This window comes from Columba livia, chromosome 2, assembly GCF_036013475.1.
Source record: "Columba livia isolate bColLiv1 breed racing homer chromosome 2, bColLiv1.pat.W.v2, whole genome shotgun sequence".
Classification (NCBI taxonomy): domain Eukaryota; kingdom Metazoa; phylum Chordata; class Aves; order Columbiformes; family Columbidae; genus Columba; species Columba livia.
Genome location: NC_088603.1, coordinates 110338452 through 110363563, shown reverse-complemented (window position 1 = coordinate 110363563; position 25112 = coordinate 110338452). Strand labels below are relative to the sequence as shown.

Genomic DNA, 25112 nt, shown 5'->3' with positions numbered 1-25112 from the left:
TTTCAAACAGCCTTAAAAATGCCACAGCAATGTATTAAGTCTTTATTTATCTGTAATGGTCACAATTGCTGTGGTTGCTTGCTATACCCAGTCTTGCCTAGTATGCAAAGCTCTGCGTGGCCATTTTGGTCCCAGTGGTGAAGCGCAGCCAGGTCTCAGGTCCTGAAGCCGCGACTCCAGTTCCACCAAGTGAGGCTGTCTCCTATGTTCATAATGGTGCTTGCAAACAACATAATATTTGATGGTTTGTTTTCTAAGCTGTTTTACGTTGAGAAGCTGGACAAAGACCAACAATAAATGAGAAGAGACAGAGACAAAAGATGGTTGGTAGAAACAGGCAGGTGTTCTTTATTTCATGTGGCACAGCATTAGGCAGACAACCCAAGAAACAGTTTCTGACAAAAACCAAAGCTCCAAAGTTCCAGGAACCATCCCCTAGACAAGGGTCTACTGCCAACAGTGGCACCAAGGTGTCCTTGCCTGTCCACTCTCATCTCCTCATAGTTTGCACACGCTTAGGCTGTATCTTAGCGGTGAGCGTTCTAAGGAGACTAACTTCTTACGATACAATATCTTTAGGCAGCGTACATACTGTGCAGTATCACCATAGTACAATCTCCTCAAGCCATGCTAAAACATAACACTAACTCTGGAGAGAAGGCTGTGCAGTCGCCTCGCATCTCTCTGAGGTAATACAATGCTGTTTCTTAGCTGACAACATGAGGGGCACCTGAAGGAAGATCAATATGGCTTCAGAGTCTATTTTTAAACTCTTGATGCAGTAGTGAGGACCTGGCATGACATTTGCTGAGACACAGAGCGAGTACCTCCTCCATCCCTGGATACTGCCAGGTGTTGGCAGCACCAGGGAGCTGAGCCTACTGTCACTGAGAGGGCAGAGAACAGAGATGCTCTTGGACCAGGAGGAGGAAGAGAGGTCCATCAAAGATCACAACAGCCTGTAATCTTTGCATTGGCCATGAGGTGAGGGGTAAGCAAGGACGGTGGTAAGGGGAGTTACATAGTTAACACTCTGGATTAAAGGCATGAAGAATGTGTGGTGGAAGGAGGACATTTTGGAGAGTAAGGGCAAAGCTTTAAAAGCCTTGGGATATTACTTTGAATTATTATCTACAGGTTATTCTCTCTATATATACTATTTTTCTTTCTAAATTAAGAAAATAAACATTTATTAACAAGTCACCGGGTCAAATCCTGCTCTCCACTGAAGCCAAATCCATTGACTTCAATGTGAGGGAGCCCTGTGTAAACAATGAAGGGCAAATTTGGCCCTTTATGTCCTGAAAAGTCTGCTTGTACTCATTTCTTTCAATCCTGCAAGGAAATACATATTGAACAGTGAATTAATTGTTAGGAATTTCTCTTGAACTATCAGGGGAGTGTCAATGAGATGTGGCAAAATAGCAAAAAAAAAGGAACTGATAAGTCCTGCTTCAAAGAGAATTTTTTCCATGTTTCAGAGCAGAGAGTGGATCTGGATCAAGCACTACTGGCCTTTACTTTATAAGCAACCATTAAATCCTTCATGTAGCTTCGGTGAAATGGTACACAGCCAGAGAAAGCAGAAGGAACCAAATACTCCTTTTCCTTTGACAACATCATTTGCCCAAAGGTGAACACTGTTGTCATCCCTTTGGATTCTCTGCTAACTCCAACTGTCTGTACAGTGCAAGCTTAGCTGCTGAAGACAAAATGTGTCTACTCTGCAGATGAGTAAAACCTGTGATGTCTTACAAATGTTAACTTAATGTTTTGATTATTAAAAAACACTAGGTGCTTTTAGACACAGAACGATACAATTTTGGATGCATTTACCACTTTTATTTCACTATGCAGAAACATACATTCACCATGTGTTGTGATGCAGCTGACAGTGTAATGGACGCTATCCCTTCAGTGGGTATTATAGCTGGACACTAACGACTTTTCAGTGGATGTTCTGTACAGGTTAAGGCTTGACTCTGAACTAGATAGTAAATGCTGACCAGATTCTCAAACAGATTTTTTTTCTCTTTTTTTTTTTTCTTTTGAGAACAAAAGGGAAATCAATAGAAAACCATCACGGTTATTTCAGATTAATAATTTTCTAATGCTGAAAACTAAGTAAAATACAGATTTTTTTTTTCTCCAAAATAACTACATATAATTTACAAGGTTAGGATCTGTGAAGGGTGACTGGAAGCTGACTCTGAACAATGCTGACAAAAATCTTTAAAGTTAGTATACTAAAATAATTACTACCTCATAAGGTATTCAGTCAGGTATACAAAGCACACTTCGTAAGCATTTAAATATTTTGATAAGAGTAAAGATTCATCATCGTTTATCGGGCAGTAATAAAACCAGATCAAACAAATATAAGATTCAAGTTGTTTACTGAATAAACTGTGTTATTGGCACATCTAATGTGTGGTAAAACATTATACACAGTACCTATACAGCTTCTAGCATTTTGGGGGTAATCTTCATTTACAATATCCGTAAACAAAAGGCTTGCCACCTAACAAATTTTAATTTGTTTAGACTTTCATAAACTGTGAAAGGCATGAACTGTTTATGTGTTACATGAGATCACTGTTGATACTGTTTATGAACGTGCAGGTATAGCTGAAAACTTAGACATTTTAAGAAAATTAAAAATGCTGCTTCTCTGTAATTTTATCGTTGCTTCATGCAATATTGTTTAACTGCTGCTGATTCAGATTGCTTTCTATGGGAAGGTATCTCTGCCAGTTTCTTTATTAACAGTCAAGATCAATTCTTCTGTACTGAAATTTTCCATAGACAGATACAAGCCAGTCAGGTTGGAACTGAGACTCCGTATGGGCTCTCGTATTCCTACTGGTGTGCATGTCCAGATTCATATGCAAACTAGGTCATTCCTGCAGGAAAGAGAACTGAGTTAATTATTTGAAGCAACTACTCTCTTGCAAAGGAGATTTTGTCAATTTGTTCGAGTAACAAAAGCTATTTGAAAACAGCATCATCCCAGTATAAGCAACTTGGCCTAAATCCAAAGTCCACTGATGCTGATGGAAAGAATTAGTGACATCAATAGACTTCTTAGGAAGACACAATTTGTTGTCTCTGAAACAATTAGCAGAATACCACAAGAATCATGGCTACTCACTCCTCAGTGACTGGCTCCATCTTCCAAACAAATAACATACCAGAATTCCAATTTTTTTTCCTATGGTTTGTATATCCAAAAGCAGGTGAGCAACAGAGCTTCAAAAGGTGCAGTACATCACACTCTGCTACTTACACCAAACGCTAAGGAATTTATATTGTTTTAAGAATAAAAGGCTGCTATTGATTTAAACAAATCAGACAAGCAGCTTTTTTTTCCCCCACCCTCTTCTGCATATAGCATTCAAAGCATTTTGTGCAATGGTGCTGGCATTAATGGCTTTTGCGTAGCAGGTTAGTATGCATGACATGTTTTAGCACACAGAATAAATATCGTAGTATTAAGACATCTGTTTAGCCAGCCGCAATTGGAGAGCATGCCTTTACAGAAAGAAAGCTTCACACAAGAAAAGCTGCATTATCATCTCATCCTGATAAACAATGCTGCTTTAAAACATAAAATGTTCCTTCAGGGACAAGCCAAGACATCCAAATACTGACGCACTGATTCACTGGGTTTAAACAAAAAATCAAAAGCAAGTTGGACCATATCTTTGCAAGTTGGGAATTAAAGCTTAATTTGTAACATATCTGCATGGCACATTAATAAAGCAGCTGTTGGTATTTTTAAACAATGGCATTTTTAAACAAAATACATACCTTTAAGAACAAATTGGTTTTGTTCTTAAATGACATAAAAGCAGACAACAGATTTTTTTGACTTCAGAATTAGAAAATTAGACTGTACCAAAGCATGGACAATGAGGACTTTTCAAAGAGCCAACAAAAGCAAATGAGTAGTTTCTCTTTCTCTAGCCGGCACCATTAAATGAAGAAAGATGTTTAGAGCTGAATGTGGTTTACATTCATATACCAGAACTGATAACCAGCACAAATGCAACTTGCAAATGCCAGTGAGAGAAAGCAAAGGGTTAGAGGTGAGTTATGGTAGGAACCCTTGCAACATGCCAGCCCAGTAAATGCCTAGGAAAATTATCTAGTCCTCTTACCTGTGGTCAATCCTCTCCATCTTCTGGTGTGATTTCTGTCTCTTTATGTACCACTACTTTGGTCACTGACATGTCAGGGTGCTGCTCTTTGGCTTCTTTAATTGCCTGAGCCAGCGCCTATCCCAAGGAAACCACAGAAGGGCAAAAACAAAAAGGAGGTGGAACATGCATGATCAGTAGCAAGGTGGAGAGATTCATGAGATATTACACAATTTACAAATGAGGAAGATGATTAAAATATGAAATATACCATCACTGATTTAACTACTAATCCAGTTTCATTTAAGGCATCCCGGTATGAATAGTATCTTTTAAAGCAATGTTTGGAAATGTTCTCTTTGGCAGTTTTCAGGGTAGCCCTTAGCAGTTTATAGATTTTACCTGATCATGATCAATATCTGCATCTCCTGTGATGACTATTCGTTTTTCAATTCTTGTCTCTGAGATGCCTCCTTTCACAGTCTAGATGGGAGGGACAAATGCATGTCAGTAACTTACTTTAAAGAGTGCTGCTGCTCATCCAGAGAATGATCAGTGCAGGAACACAGACATGACCGAACTACCTCAAACAGCACACACAGAAGGGACAACTCTGAACTGCGACCAGAGCAACTCTAAAGTTGGCCTGCTCTGAATGGACTAGATGACCTCCAGAGGTCTTCCCAACAAGGATTATTTTATGATTCTAATCAACCTGTATACATGTCAGGAGAGATGCTTCTATGTAAAAAATGGCAGGTATTTCCAGTAAATTCATCCCATGAAGAAAAGAATGGACATACAGACAGCCCGGTATTAGTACCTAGTTAAGTCCAACTGCAGGCTTCAGAAGGATATACAGAGTGGTATGATAGCTCCTCTACTGAAGGGTGAATTTCACTGCAGAAAGATGAAATTCTGTCCACGGTAAACGCTGGTAGAAGAGATGTCATGGCACTAACAAGTTTCTGCTTAGGAACTGTTATTTAGATGTTGTCTTGGAACTTGGAAGACCCAACATCATTTGTTTGTGCAGCCATAAACTTTCTGCCTGTCTGTGGGCAAGTTCCTTAGGGTACCACCCAGCAATGCCACTGCAGCCTCTCAGCCAACTGCTTGTCCTGTTCTGACTACATGATACAGATTTACCATGTGCTTTCAACACTGTGCAGGAATAATAGCTCAGGACTCAAAGGCAGTATAGTCATGTCAAGGAAGCCTCATGTCAGGCAAATTATTGCTTCTTGGCTACCATACGATGCCAATGTGGCTACACTGCTTCCAGTTCCAGACAGTATTTGCAGCTAACTCAAGTGTTCTGCACAACAATGTTTTGTCCTTGCATAGACATACCCTAAGGTTTTGTGATTCTCAGGACTCTTGTCAAGTCCTTGGTTGAGCATTAATAAAGCCAGTAGAGCCAAATACAGGTGAATGAAGACAGCTGCCTAGAATAGACAGGATTTTGTCCAGAGAATATAAGCGTGTGTCTACATTTTAAAGTACATAATAGAACTGAAGCTAAGAAAACATACACCCTTGTGAAAAAACCCTTCCCTGTTTTCTGAGGACTCACTTTGGTGATGTGTGTGGTGGTTGTAGTGCTGGTAGTTTCAGATGTGATAGTCTGTGCACTCATCAATACACCTGGTTCTGAGTCAGCACCACAATCCACCTAGAGAACCAAAAGAGACAAACAATCATCAAAAACATGCTTCTGAGCACAGAGAGGTGATAACTGGACTGGCTGAACTTCCCTATTTCTACTGTTCTTCATATCTAATAGTAGGGAAATAACTGCTATGGGGGTGATCATGAGTCAGTATTTCATGTGGAGACTCCTCTTTGCTTCTGGAAGAACAGATGAGAAGCTGCGGCTTTGAAATTTGTAGTGTCATCAATGTTCTTGAAAGGCCAGGACATGAGGGTCACCCTCAGGTAAACTGCACTTGCACACATCTTCCTCATGCTAATATTTAGTACTTGAACAGCTTAGAATGGTTTACACTAAGGCATACACTAAAAATGGGTGAAGAAATATGTGTTCCTTAAAGTTATTTTAAATTAGACGCTGGCTTTTGCAGGATTTCTTACCTGAGAAGACTCATATGTGATGGTTTTTGTTTCTGTATGTACTACTGGCACTTCCTTTGTGGAAATTTCAAGGTTTTCCCCATCAGCAGAAACAGTACTGAAACTGATAGTTTCAGTCTTCACAAGTGGTGACTGTGTGAACCAAAAAAAAAGGAATTGAAACATTTAGCAAGGCTTACAGATTTCTCAGAATATTTTTTTTTCCTTGGGAAAGGAGGAGGAACAACTAAAAAGCGTGTTTAAGAAAAGAGAGAAAATTATCTTAATTATAGTGGTACATAAATGTACATAATGCTGGCAACATTTAGCACTATCCTGGATTTCATGAAAACAAACTTTAGAAAAGATGTAAACACTACAAGAGGCAACGGGCACAATCTGAAACACAAGAAGCTCTCTCTGAACAGCAGGAAACACTTTTTTTCCTGTGAGGATGATTGAGCACTGGCAAAGATTGCCCAAGGAGGTTGTGCAGGCTCCATCTTTGAAGATATCTGAAAGCCATCTGGACATGGCCCTGGGCTACTGGCTCTGTGTAACTCTGCTTGAGCAGAGGGATGGACCAGATGACCTCCAGAGGTCCCTTCCAACCTTAGCCGTCCTGGGATTATACATCTTCTTAAAATGACAAGAGAACAAATGCTACTCAGGCTTAATCTTCCATTCGGCTCTCAGAAAAAAAAAAGAACAAGTTTTTTTTAACCCTTCCACAAACCAGTGCCTTGAAATTTTGGTAATAGGGCTAAGATAAGGCACCTATGTTGTTTAAGACACAGTATATTTATTTACAACTGTACCAAGCATGGAAAAAAACCCCATATTTTCTGTTTTTGAGGACACATGAACTTTGCCAATTTTGACAGACTTTTCCAAAGAGAACACTCGATGAATCCTTGTTATCCACTGCATAACATGCCACTGAATTAAGCATTTCTCTGTAGCATGAAAAGTGCTTTTAAGTAACATAGGCTTGGCATTTTGCCAATAATGGAAACCAGCAACAAGCCTTGAAGGTGCCATACAAGGAAGAAGCAGGAGGAGAAAAAAACCTGCCTGCTGTAAAGATGCAATCGTACAAGCTTGGTACACTTTGCTTTCCATGGCAAGAATTAGCTTAGTCCACTACTGCCTACGTTTCACAATTCACCACAGACATGACTGATTTAATGAGTTACCTCAAAATGAGATTTTCTTTCCAAAGACCCTGGAAGGTGGACTGTCATACTGTGCTCCTCCACTTGCTCACATGAAGCAGCATCAGTGACAACTCCTTGTTTGGTCAGGGCTTTCTGAGCCTCTTCCCTTTTATCCTCCTTTGCTCCCTCAGTCTCAGCAGAGCCATCCTTCCCTTTCACAACAGCAGTCACTGTATCCAGTGCAAGTCCGGCTGCTTTAGCAGGATCCCCGCTCGCCTGCACGCTTGGCCCATGTCTCTCCTCGATAACCACAGTCTCCTGTACAACCTTCTTCACCACATCCTGGGGCAGGTGAGCTGCTTGCTTCATTTCACTGGAAGTTATCTCCTGAGATGTCATTGTATCTATTTTCTGCAAGGAAAGAGGAAAAAAAAAAAAACAAAAACATCAGTATCAGAAGCAGACAGTACTACTTGCAACAGCTCCTCAGCTTAATGTTCTGTGAACACAAATAAATAAAAAAAAAGGGTATTACATTTTGCCAATTTATGTCTCTCACGTTGTATGGATGTTCACTCTCAGGACATTTTCACAATAGAAGAAATGAAAAACCAAAGGAAGAAGTACGATTTTTAGAAGCGAAGAAAAATTCCACAGTGTTTTTCTTATTGGTATTTTGTGTGAGTTTTATAAAGGCAAAATACAGCACCCTGCAAAATGACCAAAATAAAGTGAAATGAGAGAAACCCCCTTCCTTTTTTTTTTTTTTTTCCATTTTTCTTTTCAGTGAAGCTTCTATTGTGGTCTGTTGTAACAAAGGAAAAGGCACACCAATACATGCACTAGTTATATAGGTTCCAAGTTATACATAAAATCAGGAAACAAAATAAAAAGCAAAAGTAATTGGCGTGCAGTTATAACATTGATGGAGGGAATCAAATGGCCACCTGAGCCCAGCTCTGTGAAGTAGAAGTAACCCCTCCTATGAACTCAGTTGGTTTTCTGGCAGACTCTATTAAACTGAAGATATCTGAACCATCCAAGGTTTTTTCACCGGTGGACTGTTTAGTCTAAATAGACAAAGAAATGTAGAGTCACACACAGAAGAAAGGCAAACCCACATGCACAGACTTATTAATTGTCAAAACCGGAGGCAGAGACGGAGGAAAGGGAGAGGAGGTTGCGGGGGCGCAGAGAGGTTGGAAACAGGAAAAGAATGGGAAAATAAATCAGAGCAAATTCATAATGGCTGTAGTAAGCAACAGTTACGAAGCATAGTTGTTAGCGTTGGCATTTTGCTGGTTCAAGCAATCCTATTTTTTTTTTTCTTTTATTAATAAGCCACAGCAGCAATACCACATTTCAGTAACATGGATCTTTAAATAAACTAGGAAGGTTGAAAGCCTTGTATAATGTCTGCTTCAGACTCTGGGCTGGATTCAAAGTATGAGGGGAAAAAAGAAATAAGCTGGGTTGGCTGCTGTCAACATAAAGCCAGGCAGTGAGAAGACTGAAAGGCAGGGTGGTGTGAAGGGATTGCCTAAAAGAAGTCATGCTTTAATCTTTAAACCATGGCACGAAGTCAAAGCCACTTGTTACCACTACTTTTGACGTGGACGACTCAGTAACATAGTGAGCAGTAGCAATGGTAAATGGCTGTTCTCTGGAATATCTCCACTCAGACAGGCTCTTAGCTCTCCGGGCAAATGCCCCTGCTTTTGCAGCTTCACTGCCAAGGTGTTTTTCTGCTTTGCCAAGCTGCAAGCTTCCCAGTGTACCATGTAACTGCAAATCCTCATCCATCTTTAGTGTCTTTTTCAAACTTTCCTCTTCAGGACTTTGCAACTGAGATTCTGCTTCTTTTATAGGTGTCAGAGAGTCGGACAGCTTTCTTTTCGTGCTCTGCACGTCGGATCCCCGCCTGGCTTTCTCATCAGTGACAGGCTCAAGGATTTCATACTCAGCCACTACAGGAATGATTTTCACAGATTCTTGCACTTCCCTTTCCATTTTTTGCAAAGCTTCTACTGAAGGCTGTACTGCTTTCTCACTCTCTTTAGCTTTACTTGTCATGGTTACAATTTTCCCAGATACAGTATCATAGGACTTTCCTAAGGTGAACATTTTCTGCTTATTCTCCTCTTTGGATTGTATTTCACCTTCCAAGTCCTCAAAGCTCTGCATTAGAATGGTACTGGATTTTAACATCTCAGGTGGAAAGGTGGATTTACTGCTCACAGTCACTACTTTGTATGCCAGACTTTTTTTCGATTCACCATCAACTACCTCAGATGGTATTTTGTCTATAATAACCCAATCCTCAGTGCCCTATATTTGAGATATAAAAGCTAAATTAGAATATCTGAAGGTTTATCTGTACTTCAGGAGCACTAAAGTATGAAGACTTTTAAGAAATCAATGCTGCCTCTTATGAAAGCATATGATAACTTTTACCATTGTACCTTTTAGAGCAGCTATCAAACAACTAAACAGAATCACGTTAGGCAAAATATTATTTCTTTGCATATTCCCTCCCCTTAGAGGCCCATATAACGTGGACACAAAAAATGACTTTTGCCACACTATTTCTGTATTCATTTGAAGCAAAACAGAGTTTTAGCACATCATTTAAAATGATTATTGGAATCATCCTGAGGTTAAAAATCATGTATCACAATGATTCATAATGCTGCTGTCAAAATCAAATTGCAAAAATAGGGCAAATAAGCCCATTCAACCATTCCCCACTTGTCACAAACACACTGTTGACGAGGTTTAAGAACAGTATGTATTTGTACGTAGCTGTAGCCTGCAATGAATTTGTTTTCATTAGAATAACATCAACCCCTTTCAGCATTGTTGAAATCGAGTAGTACAACATAGTAAATGCCTTATTGCTAAAGACACTGAACTGAACTTAATGCTCTATCTTTTTTCCTCCTTATGCAAATATGCTATGTGATTAGCTTTGTCTATGCAATCAGCATCCACATATTTGACCTTAAGACTGTAACATTTGTATTTAACTAAGTAAATGTGGTAGTTTAAAATTGAATGAATGAAAAATAACCTCTAGGGATGATGGGATACTTTTCTGGATAATGATTTGATGAGAAGTAACCAAAGTGCCAGCAGATTCTCCTTCCTGCAGCTTCTTCTCTATCACACTTGGCTAATAGAAAAACCAATAAGAATAGAAAGTTCACCATCACTCAGCATAATCTGAATTCACTTGACAGTATAAAGGAAATTCATTCTAATGACAGAGGTGCTGCATTCACCATAAGGTTCTCAGTGATGTTTATGCTGGAAATGCATGCATAACTGCAAACAACATCCACAAACAGTACCGTGCAAGTAGATTTCTAACTAGTAGAGAACTCAGTCTCTATTAAGAAGCCATAAGCTTTGGAGAGGACTCATTTCTCAGAATTTGGCCCCCAGATTACATCTTTATCTGGAACTTACAAAATCATATCAAAAACAAAACAAAACAAAAAAGTGGTTTGGAAAGGAAGAAATGTAATAAAATAATAAATCATTGCCAGCCTGATTGTATTTCAATGAAGTATTGTTTGTTTTTACCTGCATTTCAAGGAATGTAGTACCTCCCTTCTGCAAAAATATGAGTTTTTCTGATTTTTCTGTTTCTTCTTTGGTCTAATGTCAGGGGAACAAATGGTTTTAGTAAATGGAGGGTATAAAGACCACTATACTTTACAATAGCTTATCCTATTTCTCTAATCTACAAATTATTAATTGCATGGTAAATTAAGAAACAGAATTAAACAGAATAATTTTACAGCAAAGAGGTTGCCAATAAGAAGTGAAATCAGTGTCACTCCATGATAAATGCAGATATGAGCATATTGTTTGCATAGCAGGAAAAACACTAAATCGAATAACACCTGGGCATAGACACACTGTGTTCATTTCCTCTTATGTTATTCATCTGATTGTGTCTGTTGCCAACTTCCATGGCTTCCATCAACATTCTAGAGCAGGTCCCTTCACCTTTACCCTGCCTTTAGCTGTTTCCTGAGTTTGCAGCCTTCCCTGCTCATGCAGGCAGAAGACGTTCCCTGCAAACATTTCAGCTCTCCTTTTCTTCTTACAGGTGGCAAGAAGTCTCAGTCTTTTTCTGATGCAGGAAGCTAACCACTGCTATATCATTGCTATAGTGTGACACCAAAATCCTCATCATTGTTACCCCATATATGCCTTCCTGATGCTGTGAAAACAGTAAGAGTATCTCTGCAGCTTGACCAATGGGGAAAGTTTTAAATGTTGGGTTGGTAAGATTCAGTTTTCCTAAGCCTTTTGAGCTCACCTTCTGGGCTGGCCACCTTTTGCATCTGGCTAGAACAAGTCAGGCCCTGCAGAGCAAAGCAGGTTTCTTGCCAAACCCTTTCTACCCAGTTCAATGGCCAGTGTCCTCACCAGACGTGCCGATGGAAGTACTATGACTGGCATGGTAACAGGGTACTGTTTTAAAGATGTATACTCCATGTACTCGAGAAGAAAGGTACACATTGAAAGGTAGATACAAAGCTAGAAACTTAGCTGAGTCGTTTCTGCCTCTCTACTGACTGCAATGAGTTGCTTAACTTCTTTATTTCTAAAGTGCTGGTTTATTCCAATTCAGATTAGACTAGACACTGCCAGGGAGTTTGTTAATATGATGGCTTTCATGTTCTGTAGCTATCTGGGCATTATTATGGCAGACATTTAAAACTACATTTTTTTATAACTAAAGAAAAACAAAGTATTTCTCCTACTGTTGTGAGAAACTGATGGATGACCATATGGGCTTGAAGTCAAACTGACCAAACACACACAAGTGCCAAATGCTCAAAGCACCTATTTTGAAAAGGAAACTTTTCCCTTTCTGTTCTTGTTTTGTTATACTAAAGAGTTACATGTAACAGCACTGAATACATTTTTGAAGTGGATATTCTGAGTTAAACACGTGACTTCTTTGACTAGAAGCAGCTACTACATGTAGCTGTCTATCCTGACTGTCTCTGAATTTCTTAGTAGACATCAAGGTGCTGATTTTAACCCATACATAACTTCATTTTTTCCCTATCAAATTCCTCTCTCAGCAGGACATGTGAACTTAAACCACCCGACTTAGTGGGACCAAGAAGGATGGTCAGATGTTATCTACAGCAGGGGTCCTTTACTGCCAGAAGACACCTCAGAGTTAGGCTCTGATAGCTCAAATCCATCCACATTTTTCCACAGAAACACCTTCATTTGGATGAGGTTCGGTGGGACAGCTGTAGCTTACTTAAATGCATATAAGGTATAGTGTCTGGATGCTGCTTTTGAGCAAGTCCTTTTCTTCTAGTAAGAGAAGAGTTACCAGATAAGGATATCTCTTGCTCTTTTCCTTTCCAAACGAATGGCTAAATTCAGATGTGTTTGGTCATGGTGAAGCCTATATAACTGTGTAATGTTTTGCTACTGCTTGTGCATAAAAAGACACGTAATAAAGTGAGGGGGTTATAAGTTTCCTTCCTCTGATTCAGGCTCAGCTAGCCAGCCACTCCCTACTCAACAGTTCCTTACATCTTTAAAATGTGAAATGCATTCCGTTTATTACACTTATTATACACACTTTATTACAATTTTAAGAAAGTAAACCCATACTTTTAACTACAACCAAACATGGTTGTAGGATCTCTTACGATTCCTAAACCAGGAAGGCAGTAGGAACAACAATAAGACTCCTCAGTCCTCCCTCCAAAAGGTAAACTTTGGGCACTGAGTCTGCTTTTTAGATATTTTAATCCAACTTGATGGCCACTCTAATGCATATCTGATGCCTGAATCACCCACCTATTAGGTGGGTATAATGTGAGAGAAGAGGAAGTGCAGCCTGTTTCTTGGCAACATCCATTTCCCTAAGAGGAGAAGCTGATAAGTTCTATCTGCTTCCAGGGATTCCTTTCCTCAGAGAGCTGTGGATCAGCTATGCCAACCTCTAAGGTGGGAAAGAAAGCAGAAGATTCTTTCAAATTATACTTCCCATCCCATTTTTTCTGAGATCCTTACAACATTACATCAGTGCTGGGGGGGCTGGGGGGCGGGTAGAGGCAAATTTTGTGACCACTTATTGCTCTGTAATGCTGAAAACAAGTGGTGATCATAAAGGTTGTTCCAGTAGAAAAATAAACTGGATATACATCCAAAACAGAATAAAAAGATTAATCTTCATACAGACCACACAAGCATATTTCTTTTTGCTCTACTGGATTTAAATCAAGATTCCCTCCTTTTTTTTTGAAGATCTATGTATTTTATGGCAACATGAATGTTACACGTTACATTGTTACCTCTACATCTCACTACCTACCCACAAACTAAATAAAAGGAGGCTTTTTATTTGACAAGTTCCTTGCAAACACTTCAAGACTGCACAGCAAGCAAGATTTTTTTCATGCATGCACACTGCATTAAAATGCACACACTTAACAATCTGCAGTGGGTCTTCAATGGAACAGTATCCAGCCAACTACAGCAGCTATCGGTTCCCTTATGGCACTGGCCAAGCAGGTCTAATTATCATCCTTATTTCTCTCTCGTCTTCAAAGATGGAGAGAGTTCTGCCCCCTTTGCCCTGTATTTTCTTGTCAGGCTTGGTACCGTACCCCCAGTCCGTCCCACAACAGTGCCGCTCCCAACCCATCACCATTATTTAAATTTTCTTTCCATCACCCTCTCAGTTTCTTTCATGCATGGCTGGACTTCCTCAAGCTCACTGAACCTGTAAGGAAGGCTGCATTTTGCACCCTCAAAGAGACCCAATTCTGTCACGTGGCTTACAGCAAATTTCATACTCCAACTATGTATATATATGTATATATACAAACACACATAAAAGGTATCTGTTATTCCTTGCATGTTTGCTGCTAGAGCCTGAGTCCTGAGAAAAAGGGAGCACCTGCAAGTGGGGAATGGCCTCTAATTACGGCCTCTAAATGTACTGAGAGCTATTATAAGTAAAACTGAATAAGACAAATACGTAATGAAGCCTTTCAGCTCCCGCTGACCTCTTCAGGCACTAGTGGTTCAATCATAGGAGCTTCCTCCTGCCTTGCTGCAAGCCGAACGGGAGATGTGGAAAGCCTCTTCTCCCACTCATTAGACACAGCTGTTTCTGTAGAGGTTTCCAAGAAGGTGCGTTTCAGCTCGCTTATATTGGTCTGATGTTTCATCAGATCTTCCTGGGTTTTGTCTAGGTCCTGGACAGTTTTAAAAGAATAGAGCAGTTTGTAATACATCCTAAGCTGACCAAATTTTAGAGCCAAAACACACAACTTTGTTAGTAAGGAGGGAAGGAACATCTCAGGGAGCCGGGCAGCACAGCACTAACACAACACTCTGTGAAAATGTGGCATTTTGAAAGATAACAGCATAGCATATCTCATACAAGTGAATTTAAAAATACCCTCGAAGAGCTTCACTGTATTGCTATGATTTACACCTGATAAAGAGGCTTCAAACAAACATACATATGCGCGTGGACGCACACACACATACGTGCACGCATATATATATTTATAGTACAAGTTAGAGGAGTCATCATAATCTGAGAAAAAAAAAAATCTATTTAATTTATTAGCAGGTGGGAATACACAGGTCATGCATCAGAGTGCAGATTCACAGTTTACCACTAAAACTAACACACATGTACGGACATGCACTGGTATATACCAATACCAACCTCTAACATAAGATTACTATGTTTGACATACACATTTTCACCCTGTATTCGCTTAATCAGACTATTCTGAAAGAAGTGAAAAAGAAAGGGAAAGGTAAGGGACACAATATTGAAAGGATACAAAATGCTGTTTCTACACATTTCTTCACAGAGAACCGACAATAACATGCTGAGAGAGGTGAACATCTCCAATATTGGTACTTGAGCAACATCTGGACCTTTCTTTTCTGTTACCTGTGCCTTTAGATCTCCATCTTCCTCTTGATCCGACTGCCAGCATGAGAAAGATTGGAAAACAACACCTTACACACGCGAATGACCAAAGCCTTTACAAAAACTGGTGAGAGGAACACGCTAGGTTAAAATCACATTTTCTCTATGTTAAGGGCTTAATGAAAAGGACTAGACCCACTGGTTGACTTTGCACGTTCTCCTAACTCAGAGCAAGTCTCCTCTTTTCAAACTTGTTTATTGCGAGCGAAAAAATATTAAACATTTTCCAAATAACACTGGTGTGCTCCACGTTCATAGATCTCTATTTAGGGAGCAGCAGTTGGACCTTCTCACTGAGATCGTGGCTGATTTAGGACCAAATGGGAACAGTAAATTCTTTGGAAGTCTGTAATCCCAGAGTTTAAACACCTCCTGGGACAGAGGCTGAGCTTTGTATTAACTCACCATGGGTAAAAGACCCACAACACTTTCTACAGAATGCAACACATTTTATTTGCTAAAAATGCTATTTCCCTAACCTCAGACCCATTCTGCATTTATATAATTTTATTTCATATTTAGACTGTATATATTCTTTCAGGATCTATCTGCAGAGGTCATCTTCTGGAATTGCCACATTTCGGCTCAAACTCGCCTCACATCTTTGAAAACAATTAAATATGGACTGCCAAAGCAGCACAGTTTCTGAGGGCTGAATTTTCGGATGGCAAGTATACCACATATTTTGAAAGTCAGGTAACCAGAAGGATAATTAAGGGTCACAAAATATTCTCCCCTAAAATAAGGATGGTGGATAGGGAGATTAACATGCATTTTTGATTAATAAACTGAACATTTTGAATGTCATGGGTTTAGGATTATGTTTTACTTCCTGTATAGCTCAATGCCTGAAGCCATACAGTGCAAGAGGCACTTGAATACATTTTGTACCCCAGATTCACCTCAACAGATTTTATGTTATTGCTCCATTTGGATTTTTTTAATGCTTGCGCCACTATTTTATTGTTAATTTTTCATGTAGTCCTAATTAGTCAAATGACTCATGGGAAAATCTTTACCTGTTGACAACTTTATAACTCAGCTCTAATCTATTCTATTTACAGCTGAGGCCGAATTGCCCTGACACATCATACGGAGAATTCTTCCTTGACAATAATTGTAACAGTTTGAAATATTAATGAGATCCTACCGAAAACCTACAGCAGTGTTTGTGGTAAGACCCTGTCTTCTAGCAGATGTCAGTTTAATTCAGCTTATATTTGCAGCTACAACCATATTAATTATGAAAGCATTATATGCACTTCAGTGGAGTCACACAGGGTTGAATTTGCCTGCATGGTCTTTATACCATGTTGTGCAAATAAGGCTTCTCAGTGCAGAGAAAATATAACAGCGCCTCCTCTGAAGACAATACCTGGACTACTGGTGACAATATGTGAAGATGACATGTGAAATTACATTCAAGGAAAACCTTAGATGTTTAAAATCTGGAAATACCTTTATTCAGAAATTTTGAAATCTGCTTTTTACTGTTTTTTTTTTCCCCCTCTCTGTCTCACAAGGGCTGCAGATTACAAGAGCAAACAAGCCAACTGAACAACCTGGGGGACAATCCGGTAAGCATGACCAACCCAGGTGGGCAGTGTTGGTGTGGGGGACAGTGCCACCACCTTGTGATCTGCACAGCACATGGGCCTTGCAGCTTCCAAACCCAACACAGACACAGGAGGAACCTGCAGGGAGTGTCGAAGACTCCCCCCAGCAAAACTCTGGCACTCACATCCACACACAGGTACAGGTGTGGAAGGGGATGCCTGTGGATGGCAGGAAGATGTGCCAGGGGAGGTTCAGGTTGGACATTAAAAAAGGTTCTTCACCCAGAGGGTGGTGGAGCACTGGAACAGGCTCCCCAGGGAGGTGTCACAGCCTCAAGCCCGACAATATTTGTCAAGAGACTGGACAACGCCCTCAGACATATGATGTGAATTTAGGGGTTGTCCTATGCAGGGTCAGGAGTTGGACTCGATCCTTGTGGGTCCCTTCCAGCTCAGGACATTCTGTGATCCCAAGCTGCTGCAGAGGACACGTGGTTTGGCACTCAGGGTGGGGAAGAGACGAGGCAAAACGCTCTCCCCCTGCCAGAACTGGGTGCGGGAGACTGTACAAACCTCGGTGGCAGTGGTCTCACCATCGGCTGCGGTATCCGTCTGCTCACTGTCAGTCTATTTGGTGAGACAAGTAACCGGGTCCCCAGAGGAAGGCAGGAATAAAGAATAAACCCAGCTCATCAGTACACATGGCTCACACGGGGGGCTGTTTAAATTCAAACATCCCTGCGAACTGCATTAGCATTGCTTTTCAAACCACGCACAAGTCAAAGAAGCAAAATAAAAATGCTATATTAGTAAACAGAACAGACTCAGAGGAAGACTCGAGGCGTACTGTACACAGTATATGGCTTTACTGGAACAAATTTATAAGCCAAACAAAACATTACTGGAAAAGTGGTATTTGAATAGCAGATTCTTTTTCTTAAGAAAGCCAGGTGGCTTTAAAAAAATCTGGGGAAAAAAAAAGAAGCGAATATTTTTCTAAACAAACTTTTCCTCCCATCATGCTTTTTTTAAAAGAAATTTATTGATCAAATTTTCATTATAGTCAATATAGCTTAATGTGATATTTGACTTTTTATCTGGAGGGGGAAAAGATAATTAAAAAAAAAAAGGCTACTTTAACAGTCACCTGACTTTCAGCCCCTCATTTGTACAGAAGTTATTCTTATCTCCACATTTATACGCCATGAGGCTGTCTGCATTACCAAGGAGTTCAAATAATCATACCCCCAGCCCATCTACTGTCTGTCTGTGGAGTAATGGTAAGGCTCAGATCCCACTTGGTTCCAATAAAGAGCAGCTGATATTGTTAATGATAGTAAAAGAAAGAAAATCACCATTAAAAGAATCAAAAATACTTCTCATTCCGTTTAAGAATATGGATGAAAGCAAGAGAAAAATAAAAGTAACTCCCCCCACCCAAAACACTTACTAGGTACAAGTGATAAAAATGAAACAAAGCACAGCATTGCACTGACTGATCTATCCCTGCTTTGCTTGACACTGTGAAGAACATTTCAGTGGAGAACACAAGTGTCTAGGTTTAATAAACAGAGTTGAGTGTAGCTTGCTATAGGCTGAGAAGAGAACTCAAATGACTATTTTTGTCATTATGCAAGCTTATGAAGAACTAGTAAGTAAAGAAAGTGCTTCCTACTGCCCCAAATTGGCATATCCAAGTTGTTTTAACACCAGTGAAAGCTCTGGTTTAGATTAGAAATTTTCTATGGTCCTTATGTAATCTACAATAAGCCAGGCAGGTAATTTAAAACTAGGACAATACATCTCATCCATACATCACATCAGTATGAAACAAGAGAAAAAAACCAACATACTGGTGGATGAAGTATTAATATCAGTCTTAACTATTTCCTATTTTATCTCGTTTTCTGACAACTGCAATGTTACATAAAACTGCTTTTTGGATCTTTTTTCATTGCTTTGTTCTCTATTATTCCTTCATTTGAGTAATTTCTACTGCTTGTATGACAGGCAGAAAAATAAGTAGGTATTTTGGACTATTTGGTAAGTGCATGAATGATTTTTCAAGCAAAAACCACTCACTAGACAAACTGCTTTTATTTTAATGTCCAAATGGTCTACTTAGCTGGTCAACTTTCACTAAAGTTTTAGGAAATTGTTTTTTATTAAGTAGAGTCTCACATCTTCGTAATAATGTAGGCAATTGTAAAAGTATGGCAATATTAAAAAAATAATCTATGCATTGTTACTCCTGTTCTAAAAAAATGAGATAATGAATCTAGGTATTTAAAAGGAATTAAAAGAATTGTGTCAAGGCACTGTAACATGTGAGTCTGCCACATAAGATTCATTTAAGAACTTGAAGCTGGGAACATTAGAGAAAAAAAAAAATCAAGAGAAATAGTAGCTGCTAAGGCACGAACACAGAAGCTAATGAAAACTAAGGAAGAAATTCTGCCTCTGACTGCACAGACTGCCTCCAGATGGACTGATCAAGGGAGAAGGGAGCTCAGCAAGGTATGAGATTGGACCAGGATACTGGTGCAGCCTTCTGCATCACTGCGTGCAATCTTTTCTGACTGGGGGAAAAACAAAGTTGGTATGTCTTTCACCATAACATCAGCGAAATCCTAAACAAGGCATAAAATTCGCTTCATTGCAACCTAAGTGTCTGCTAATAGGCCAATCAACACCCATGGAGTCCAAGTCAGCATTGCTGAGTTACTTGCAAGAAAGACCTGGGGTAATTGCAGAGCAGGGAATGGCAAATTGAGGCTCAGCAAGGCAGGTTTCCTCTTGAGTGGAGAGTGAGGAAGGTTGGGCTCAACCCCGGGACGGGCTGCGCTGGATGTCAGGCAGCTGCTGGGCGAGGGATGGAGCAGGAAGGGAAGGCAGCTGTCTCCTGAGATGCTGCCGCTGCTCCTCCTCTAACTTGCCATCATAATTGCTGTGATTTGTTTTGCCAACGTAATGCAGACATGCCCGAGTTTAAAACATACTCACTTTCATGCAATATTTTGAACAAGAAATACCCCCTGGATTAGGCACAAGTCTGTGTTGTCTGCCAGAATAACCACCCTCATAAAAGAGCAACACTAAAAAGCTTATTTTTTACATTTTTATGCTCAATACTTCCTACCTTTACTAATGAAAAGAAGTGCTCATTTCTGGAAGAGGAACAGACCAATGTATTACATAAACACAGCCTCATTATTGCCTCTGGAACTGGCACTGCATTAATGCTGTTATTGCTATTAGATTAATCCAAGTGCAGAGCTAATGCAAATTGAGACCTAAATGCTATCTCAAAATGAGGAAACAAAATGAGACAGCAACATTTTGGATGCCTTTTATCAGAAATTGCACATTATTATGTAGTTGTTAGGCATCACAGAGCCAAAAGCATCTAAAGACAATGTTTTTACAAGATAAATTGATGCGACTTTTGACTTTCCATATAAAGGAAATAAAATCCTGCACCAAGTCTTACAAAATCAACAGCAGCAGATTACACAAACGTTTAGATGCACAAGCTGGTTTATTGAAGACAACTACTGAAATGGCATCCACAAGTGGCCAAAATGGCTTTTTACAAACTGCCAACTGGTCTGTGATTATCTGATCTGTTGTGGTATTTTTGTAGTTTGTTTGTTTTGTCTTTTTTGTTTGTTTTTTTTTTTCCTTTTTTTTTTATACAAAGCAAACCCATAGTTTTGAATTTGATGATGAAGGGAAAAAGTAAAAATGAGGAAAAACTGAACTCATTTTATTCTGTCACAAAAGAATAACTAAGCACCAGAAAAAAAATGAGATGCCAGTTACTCTGTTAATTAAACAAGCAGATTCCTTTCCTTTTATCACCTACACAGTTCCCAGAACCACTGTGGAGTCTTCCTGCAGTTGTTTCATCTGCCTGTGATAACCCTGATGGCTTGAGGCATTGGTTTCGGTAGTGCTAATATAACACTGCGCACGGCAAGGCGGCCCACGTGGTGTGTTCCCCCAACAGCTGCAGAACAGCTGTCCCAATCTGACCTCTCACTGATACATTGGATTTAAGCACGGGAAAACAATTTAGTCTGCAGCAGAGATAGAATTAAGGCCGAAAAACCCAGATCCAGGTTTCACTGGACCATAAAGTCTCTTCTAGGCTCAGGGTACAACAGATAGCCCCTTGCAAAAACCTAAGTCTATCTGAATTTCAAACACCCCAAAGTTTGTGAGGGTGCCCATTATTATCAGCAAGCTATTCATATAAATATAATGTATATACACACACATATATATGCATGCATATATAATTATGCAGGAAATGATACTTTATTTCCACTATTTAGATAACTATTCTAACCCTAGTATAAATGGACAGGGGGAAGAAAATGGTCTCAGTGGGTTCAGATACACAATACTTCAGAGCTGCTCAGTGGCAATTTGTTTAGTGCAAGTCACTCTGCATCAGCCAACACAGCTCAAATCAAGCCACTTCCACACAGTGTTGTGCCTAACCCTGTGCCCCAAGCTGCACTCCCAACGCAAGAAAAATAAAAAAGAAGAAAAAATAAAAACAATTAAAAAAACCCAAAACAATAAAAAAAAACAACAAAAAACCAAAACCCAAGCCAAAAAACCCCAAACCACCCCTTCTAACATATCAGCACAGACAGAAATGAGGCTCTGAAAGTAGGACCACTATTGCAGCAATCTGACACTGGTTAGGACTGAAGCACTGAACACAAAAAAGAGTGTGTTCGATGCCGAGGTACACACCTCTTCCTCTGAACTGTCACTCAGGTCATTGGCAAGTGAGGCACTCAAGGAGGCCGCCTTGGGCTCCAGGTAGCAGAGGCACATAGCCAGAGGAAAGGAGAGAGTGAGGGCGTATGGCACTGAGAAAGAGGCAGAGAGCAGAAAGAAAAAAATGAAGAGGAAGCAGGGCACCAGGGAGGGGGAGCGGATGGGGAGGTAGTGCTGCACACTGGCAGGCAGGAGGTTGGTTTCAGAGAGGTTAGGGAGCGACAGGTAGCCATCGTCATCCAGGAGGGAAGGAAATGACTCTGGAAGTTGCAAGGAGAAGGAAAACAACGTTCCACCTTTGCCGGCTTTTTGCTTATAGCCGAAAGGCATGTCTTGCTCGGCGGAGCAAACTCGGCCCTTTCTGTCAGAGTCCGGCTCCGGCTCGCCATGCTTTGAAGCACTCTCTTTGGGTGCCTCACAACCTAAGGACTTTGATCGAGCACTCTCCTTGCATCTCCTGCGAAGCTTTGCTGAAGATGCATGGGGGCCAGGCTGCAAGGAGGAGGGCGAGGGGTGGCAGGAGTCAGTGCCAAGCAAAGATGGCTGGTGACAGAGAAAAGAGCAGCAAACAAGGCGCAAAAGCAAAAGGACAAAAAGAAAACTGTAATTAGTTAATTTTCTTCCGCGATGATAAAAAATATCTATATATAAAACTATAAACAGTGCTTTAACACCACAGTTTTCCACTAAGTTAAATGGTGCATGTTTCCATGCCACACATTGCAAGTATTAGTTAATCAGGGTTACAGCTTAGAAAAGGCAGCTTCTTCATTTAGCATTTCTCTAGTCATCTGCAGCACAGGATTTACACGAAAGCCTTCACAGCTATATGTGCAGTTTCAGGTGCTGTCAGTTTCCACTTACTGTAAGACTGGCTTCAGATCATAAGGAGCTTTCAAACATGAAGTACATGGAGAGCAACAAAGAAATAAAGGAATGTATTTCTAATACCAACACTGCTTGTGACAGCACTCCCGCAGTCAGGAACAGACCTGGGGGGGACAGATGCTTCCCATCTGTGACTTGGACAACCTCAGCAGCAATGATTAAAACCCTAAAGATTTAAAAACTCTATATGCCCAAATTCCTCCATTACAATATAAAAAAAAAAAACAAAAAAACCCAAAAAACAAAAAACAAAAACCAAAAAGGTAGATCCTAAACCTAAACAAAACACATCCTGGTTTGAGGGGGCATAAATCTATATGCCAGCTGTTACCAATGGAAAAAATTGTACTAGCTTGATACCTACTCCAGCAGTTGGCTCCTCAGTGCGGCTCCCATCACTGCCAGGCTGGTCTCTGCACAGCCCTGTCTGCACCCCTACCTGCTGCGAGGTGGAGCAGGCAGTGCCAGGGGAGTGACCCCCTCCTGACCATGCACCCTGCACCCCACTGCTTTGGCAGCACATTGAAAGAAGGGAGCTGATGGTTTTTGATAGGCAGACCCTCTGCTCTCTCACTGGGGATCTGAAGGGGTGCTGACCAGGGAGAGGTCTGTGCCCCACAGAGCCACATCTCCCCAAAGTCAAAAAGTGACTCTTTACCCGTAGTGAAGAGGCAAAAAAGTACTCAACACTTTTGCTAAACCTCTTACAGAAATGCAAAGAATATCAGCTACCAATAAGCAGGATTTGCTTCAATACACTGCTTGTAGGCATTCAGCCAGTCTTTAAGGTCATTCAAGGATACAAAACTGGTAGGTGCAAGGAGGTGAGTCAGCAAGAGGGGTGCTCACCACTAGCTATCCATCACCAAACATGGTCCCTGTGGGCAGTCACGACTGCTGTTTAGAAGGACAACAATAGCCATTGCCACTAAAATACACCAGTACAACAGACCTGCCATGATGCTGAGTGACTTCTGTTTTGGCTGAAGTCAACTAAGTGCACTTGGCTGAAGAGGCACATTGGCTCTGTGATCAAACCCTAAGTGCTCCATCCACCACACATCTCCCTGAGGAGCTATAAAAAGCATTTAACTCCCACTGCCTCTCCCAGCTCCCCAGGGCAGAACGGCTTCAAAGCCAAAACAGCATTTGACTGTACAGGCTGGTGCCAAATCTGAGCCAACAAGCAGGATTTAGGCACCCATTGCACCAATGTTAGATCCTAAGCCTAATCTTTACCAGGTATACCAAGGGTGTCAAACTCATTTTCGCTGGGGGCCACATCAGCCTTGCTGTTGCCTTCAAAGGGCCGAATGTCATTTTAGGACTCTATTAATGTAACTACTCCTACATTTATACAGTCCTAAAATGACATTCGGCCCTTTGAAGGCAATGGTAATGCTGATGTAATCCCTGGTGAAAATGAGTTTGACACCCTTGAGGTATACTAACAGTAGGAATGGGATTTAAGCTAAATATTTACAAGGAAAATCTCCTTCCCCTCCCCTTAATATTTTGCTTGTCTCTCTTCTTTAACCAGAACAGTTAAAGAGCCAATCTATCAGTACAGGCAATCTGTATTCCCAAATTAAGCAACCAAAACCAAACTTAACTTCAAACTGCTTATAAATGTCTTCTTTATGGGCTTAATGTAGTAAGCTCAAGTCAAAATTTAATGCTGATGGACTCACAAGGCTTTATGTGAGGTGAATACACAGAACTTTCCTTTATATTGTAAAGGCAAAAATGCCAAAGTAAATTTATTCTTTGCTATTACAGACTATTCACTTATTGACATCTTTGCAGTGTTAATATTTAGAATAACTTCTGGTACTTAAACGTATGGATAAAACAAAAGAAAACGTCTTAGTGGAAAAGTTGAAAACCTACCTATAAAATTTATAAACCCTTAAAAAGGAATTTGATGTCAAATGTGTCCTGTAATTCTTGAGATCTTATTCTCCTTATAATAAATGATGAAAGTGTTAGCAGGTCTAGTGGAAGGAGGACTGATAGCTCCTGTAGGCTTATAGAACTGAAGATCTATTAGTGGGTAGTTTAAACAGAACCCACCTCTTGGCAAGTGGGGGTAGATAAAAATCATTCATTTATTTATGTACAAGTACTATCAAAATATTCTCTTAAAAAGATCTTTATTTCTAGGCATATATACGGAACAGATGATCTTTGAAATGCAGCTGATCTCTCAATTGACCTAAATTAACAAACACTTGGGACAAAATTAGTTTCTATCATCTACTTTCTGCATATTTGATTTTCGTCAATGTTTCTCCATTCATAAACTAATGGAGTTTCAAGAAGACTCTAGTTTTTACAGAGACTATTTTTAATGCTACAATTACAGCACACACTTGGAAAAGAAAATATTTTCTCATCTGAAATTTTCAGTAATTCAATTTGGTTTTGATTTTTGGTACCTTAATTGCAACTCTTTTTGAGGGCTTGATCCTTCAGCTGTGTAGCTCATTGTGGCCTTATA

General features: G+C 40.1%; 2 protein-coding genes across 51 annotated transcripts in view; both read right to left on the bottom strand.

Moving 5' to 3' along the window:
- Window positions 1-321: 321 nt before the first annotated feature.
- Window positions 322-25112, bottom strand: part of EPB41L3 (erythrocyte membrane protein band 4.1 like 3) — a 148553-nt gene continuing 123762 nt past the window's right edge. For 9 of the 50 annotated variants that reach the window (XM_065053201.1, XM_065053204.1, XM_065053188.1 and 6 more), the window contains exons 13-26: window positions 21698-22267; window positions 17504-17557; window positions 15336-15371; window positions 15102-15167; window positions 14428-14619; window positions 10955-11029; window positions 10440-10541; window positions 8317-8439; window positions 7409-7780; window positions 6234-6365; window positions 5716-5814; window positions 4542-4622; window positions 4161-4277; window positions 322-2903 (exon numbers count right to left, since the gene is read on the bottom strand). In XM_065053201.1, the coding sequence (XP_064909273.1) occupies window positions 4167-4277; window positions 4542-4622; window positions 5716-5814; window positions 6234-6365; window positions 7409-7780; window positions 8317-8439; window positions 10440-10541; window positions 10955-11029; window positions 14428-14619; window positions 15102-15167; window positions 15336-15371; window positions 17504-17557; window positions 21698-22267 (2013 nt within the window). In that variant the 3' untranslated portion in view covers window positions 322-2903; window positions 4161-4166. The remainder of the gene's footprint in view (window positions 2904-4160; window positions 4278-4541; window positions 4623-5715; window positions 5815-6233; window positions 6366-7408; window positions 7781-8316; window positions 8440-10439; window positions 10542-10954; window positions 11030-14427; window positions 14620-15101; window positions 15168-15335; window positions 15372-17503; window positions 17558-21697; window positions 22268-25112) is intronic. The other 41 variants (XM_065053217.1, XM_065053221.1, XM_065053222.1 and 38 more) reach the window with 26 other exon arrangements.
- Window positions 8778-9790, bottom strand: LOC110356169 (uncharacterized). Its single transcript, XM_021282722.2, has one exon. The coding sequence runs from the start codon at window positions 9575-9577 to the stop codon at window positions 8927-8929; it is 651 nt and encodes a 216-aa protein (XP_021138397.2). The 5' UTR covers window positions 9578-9790; the 3' UTR covers window positions 8778-8926.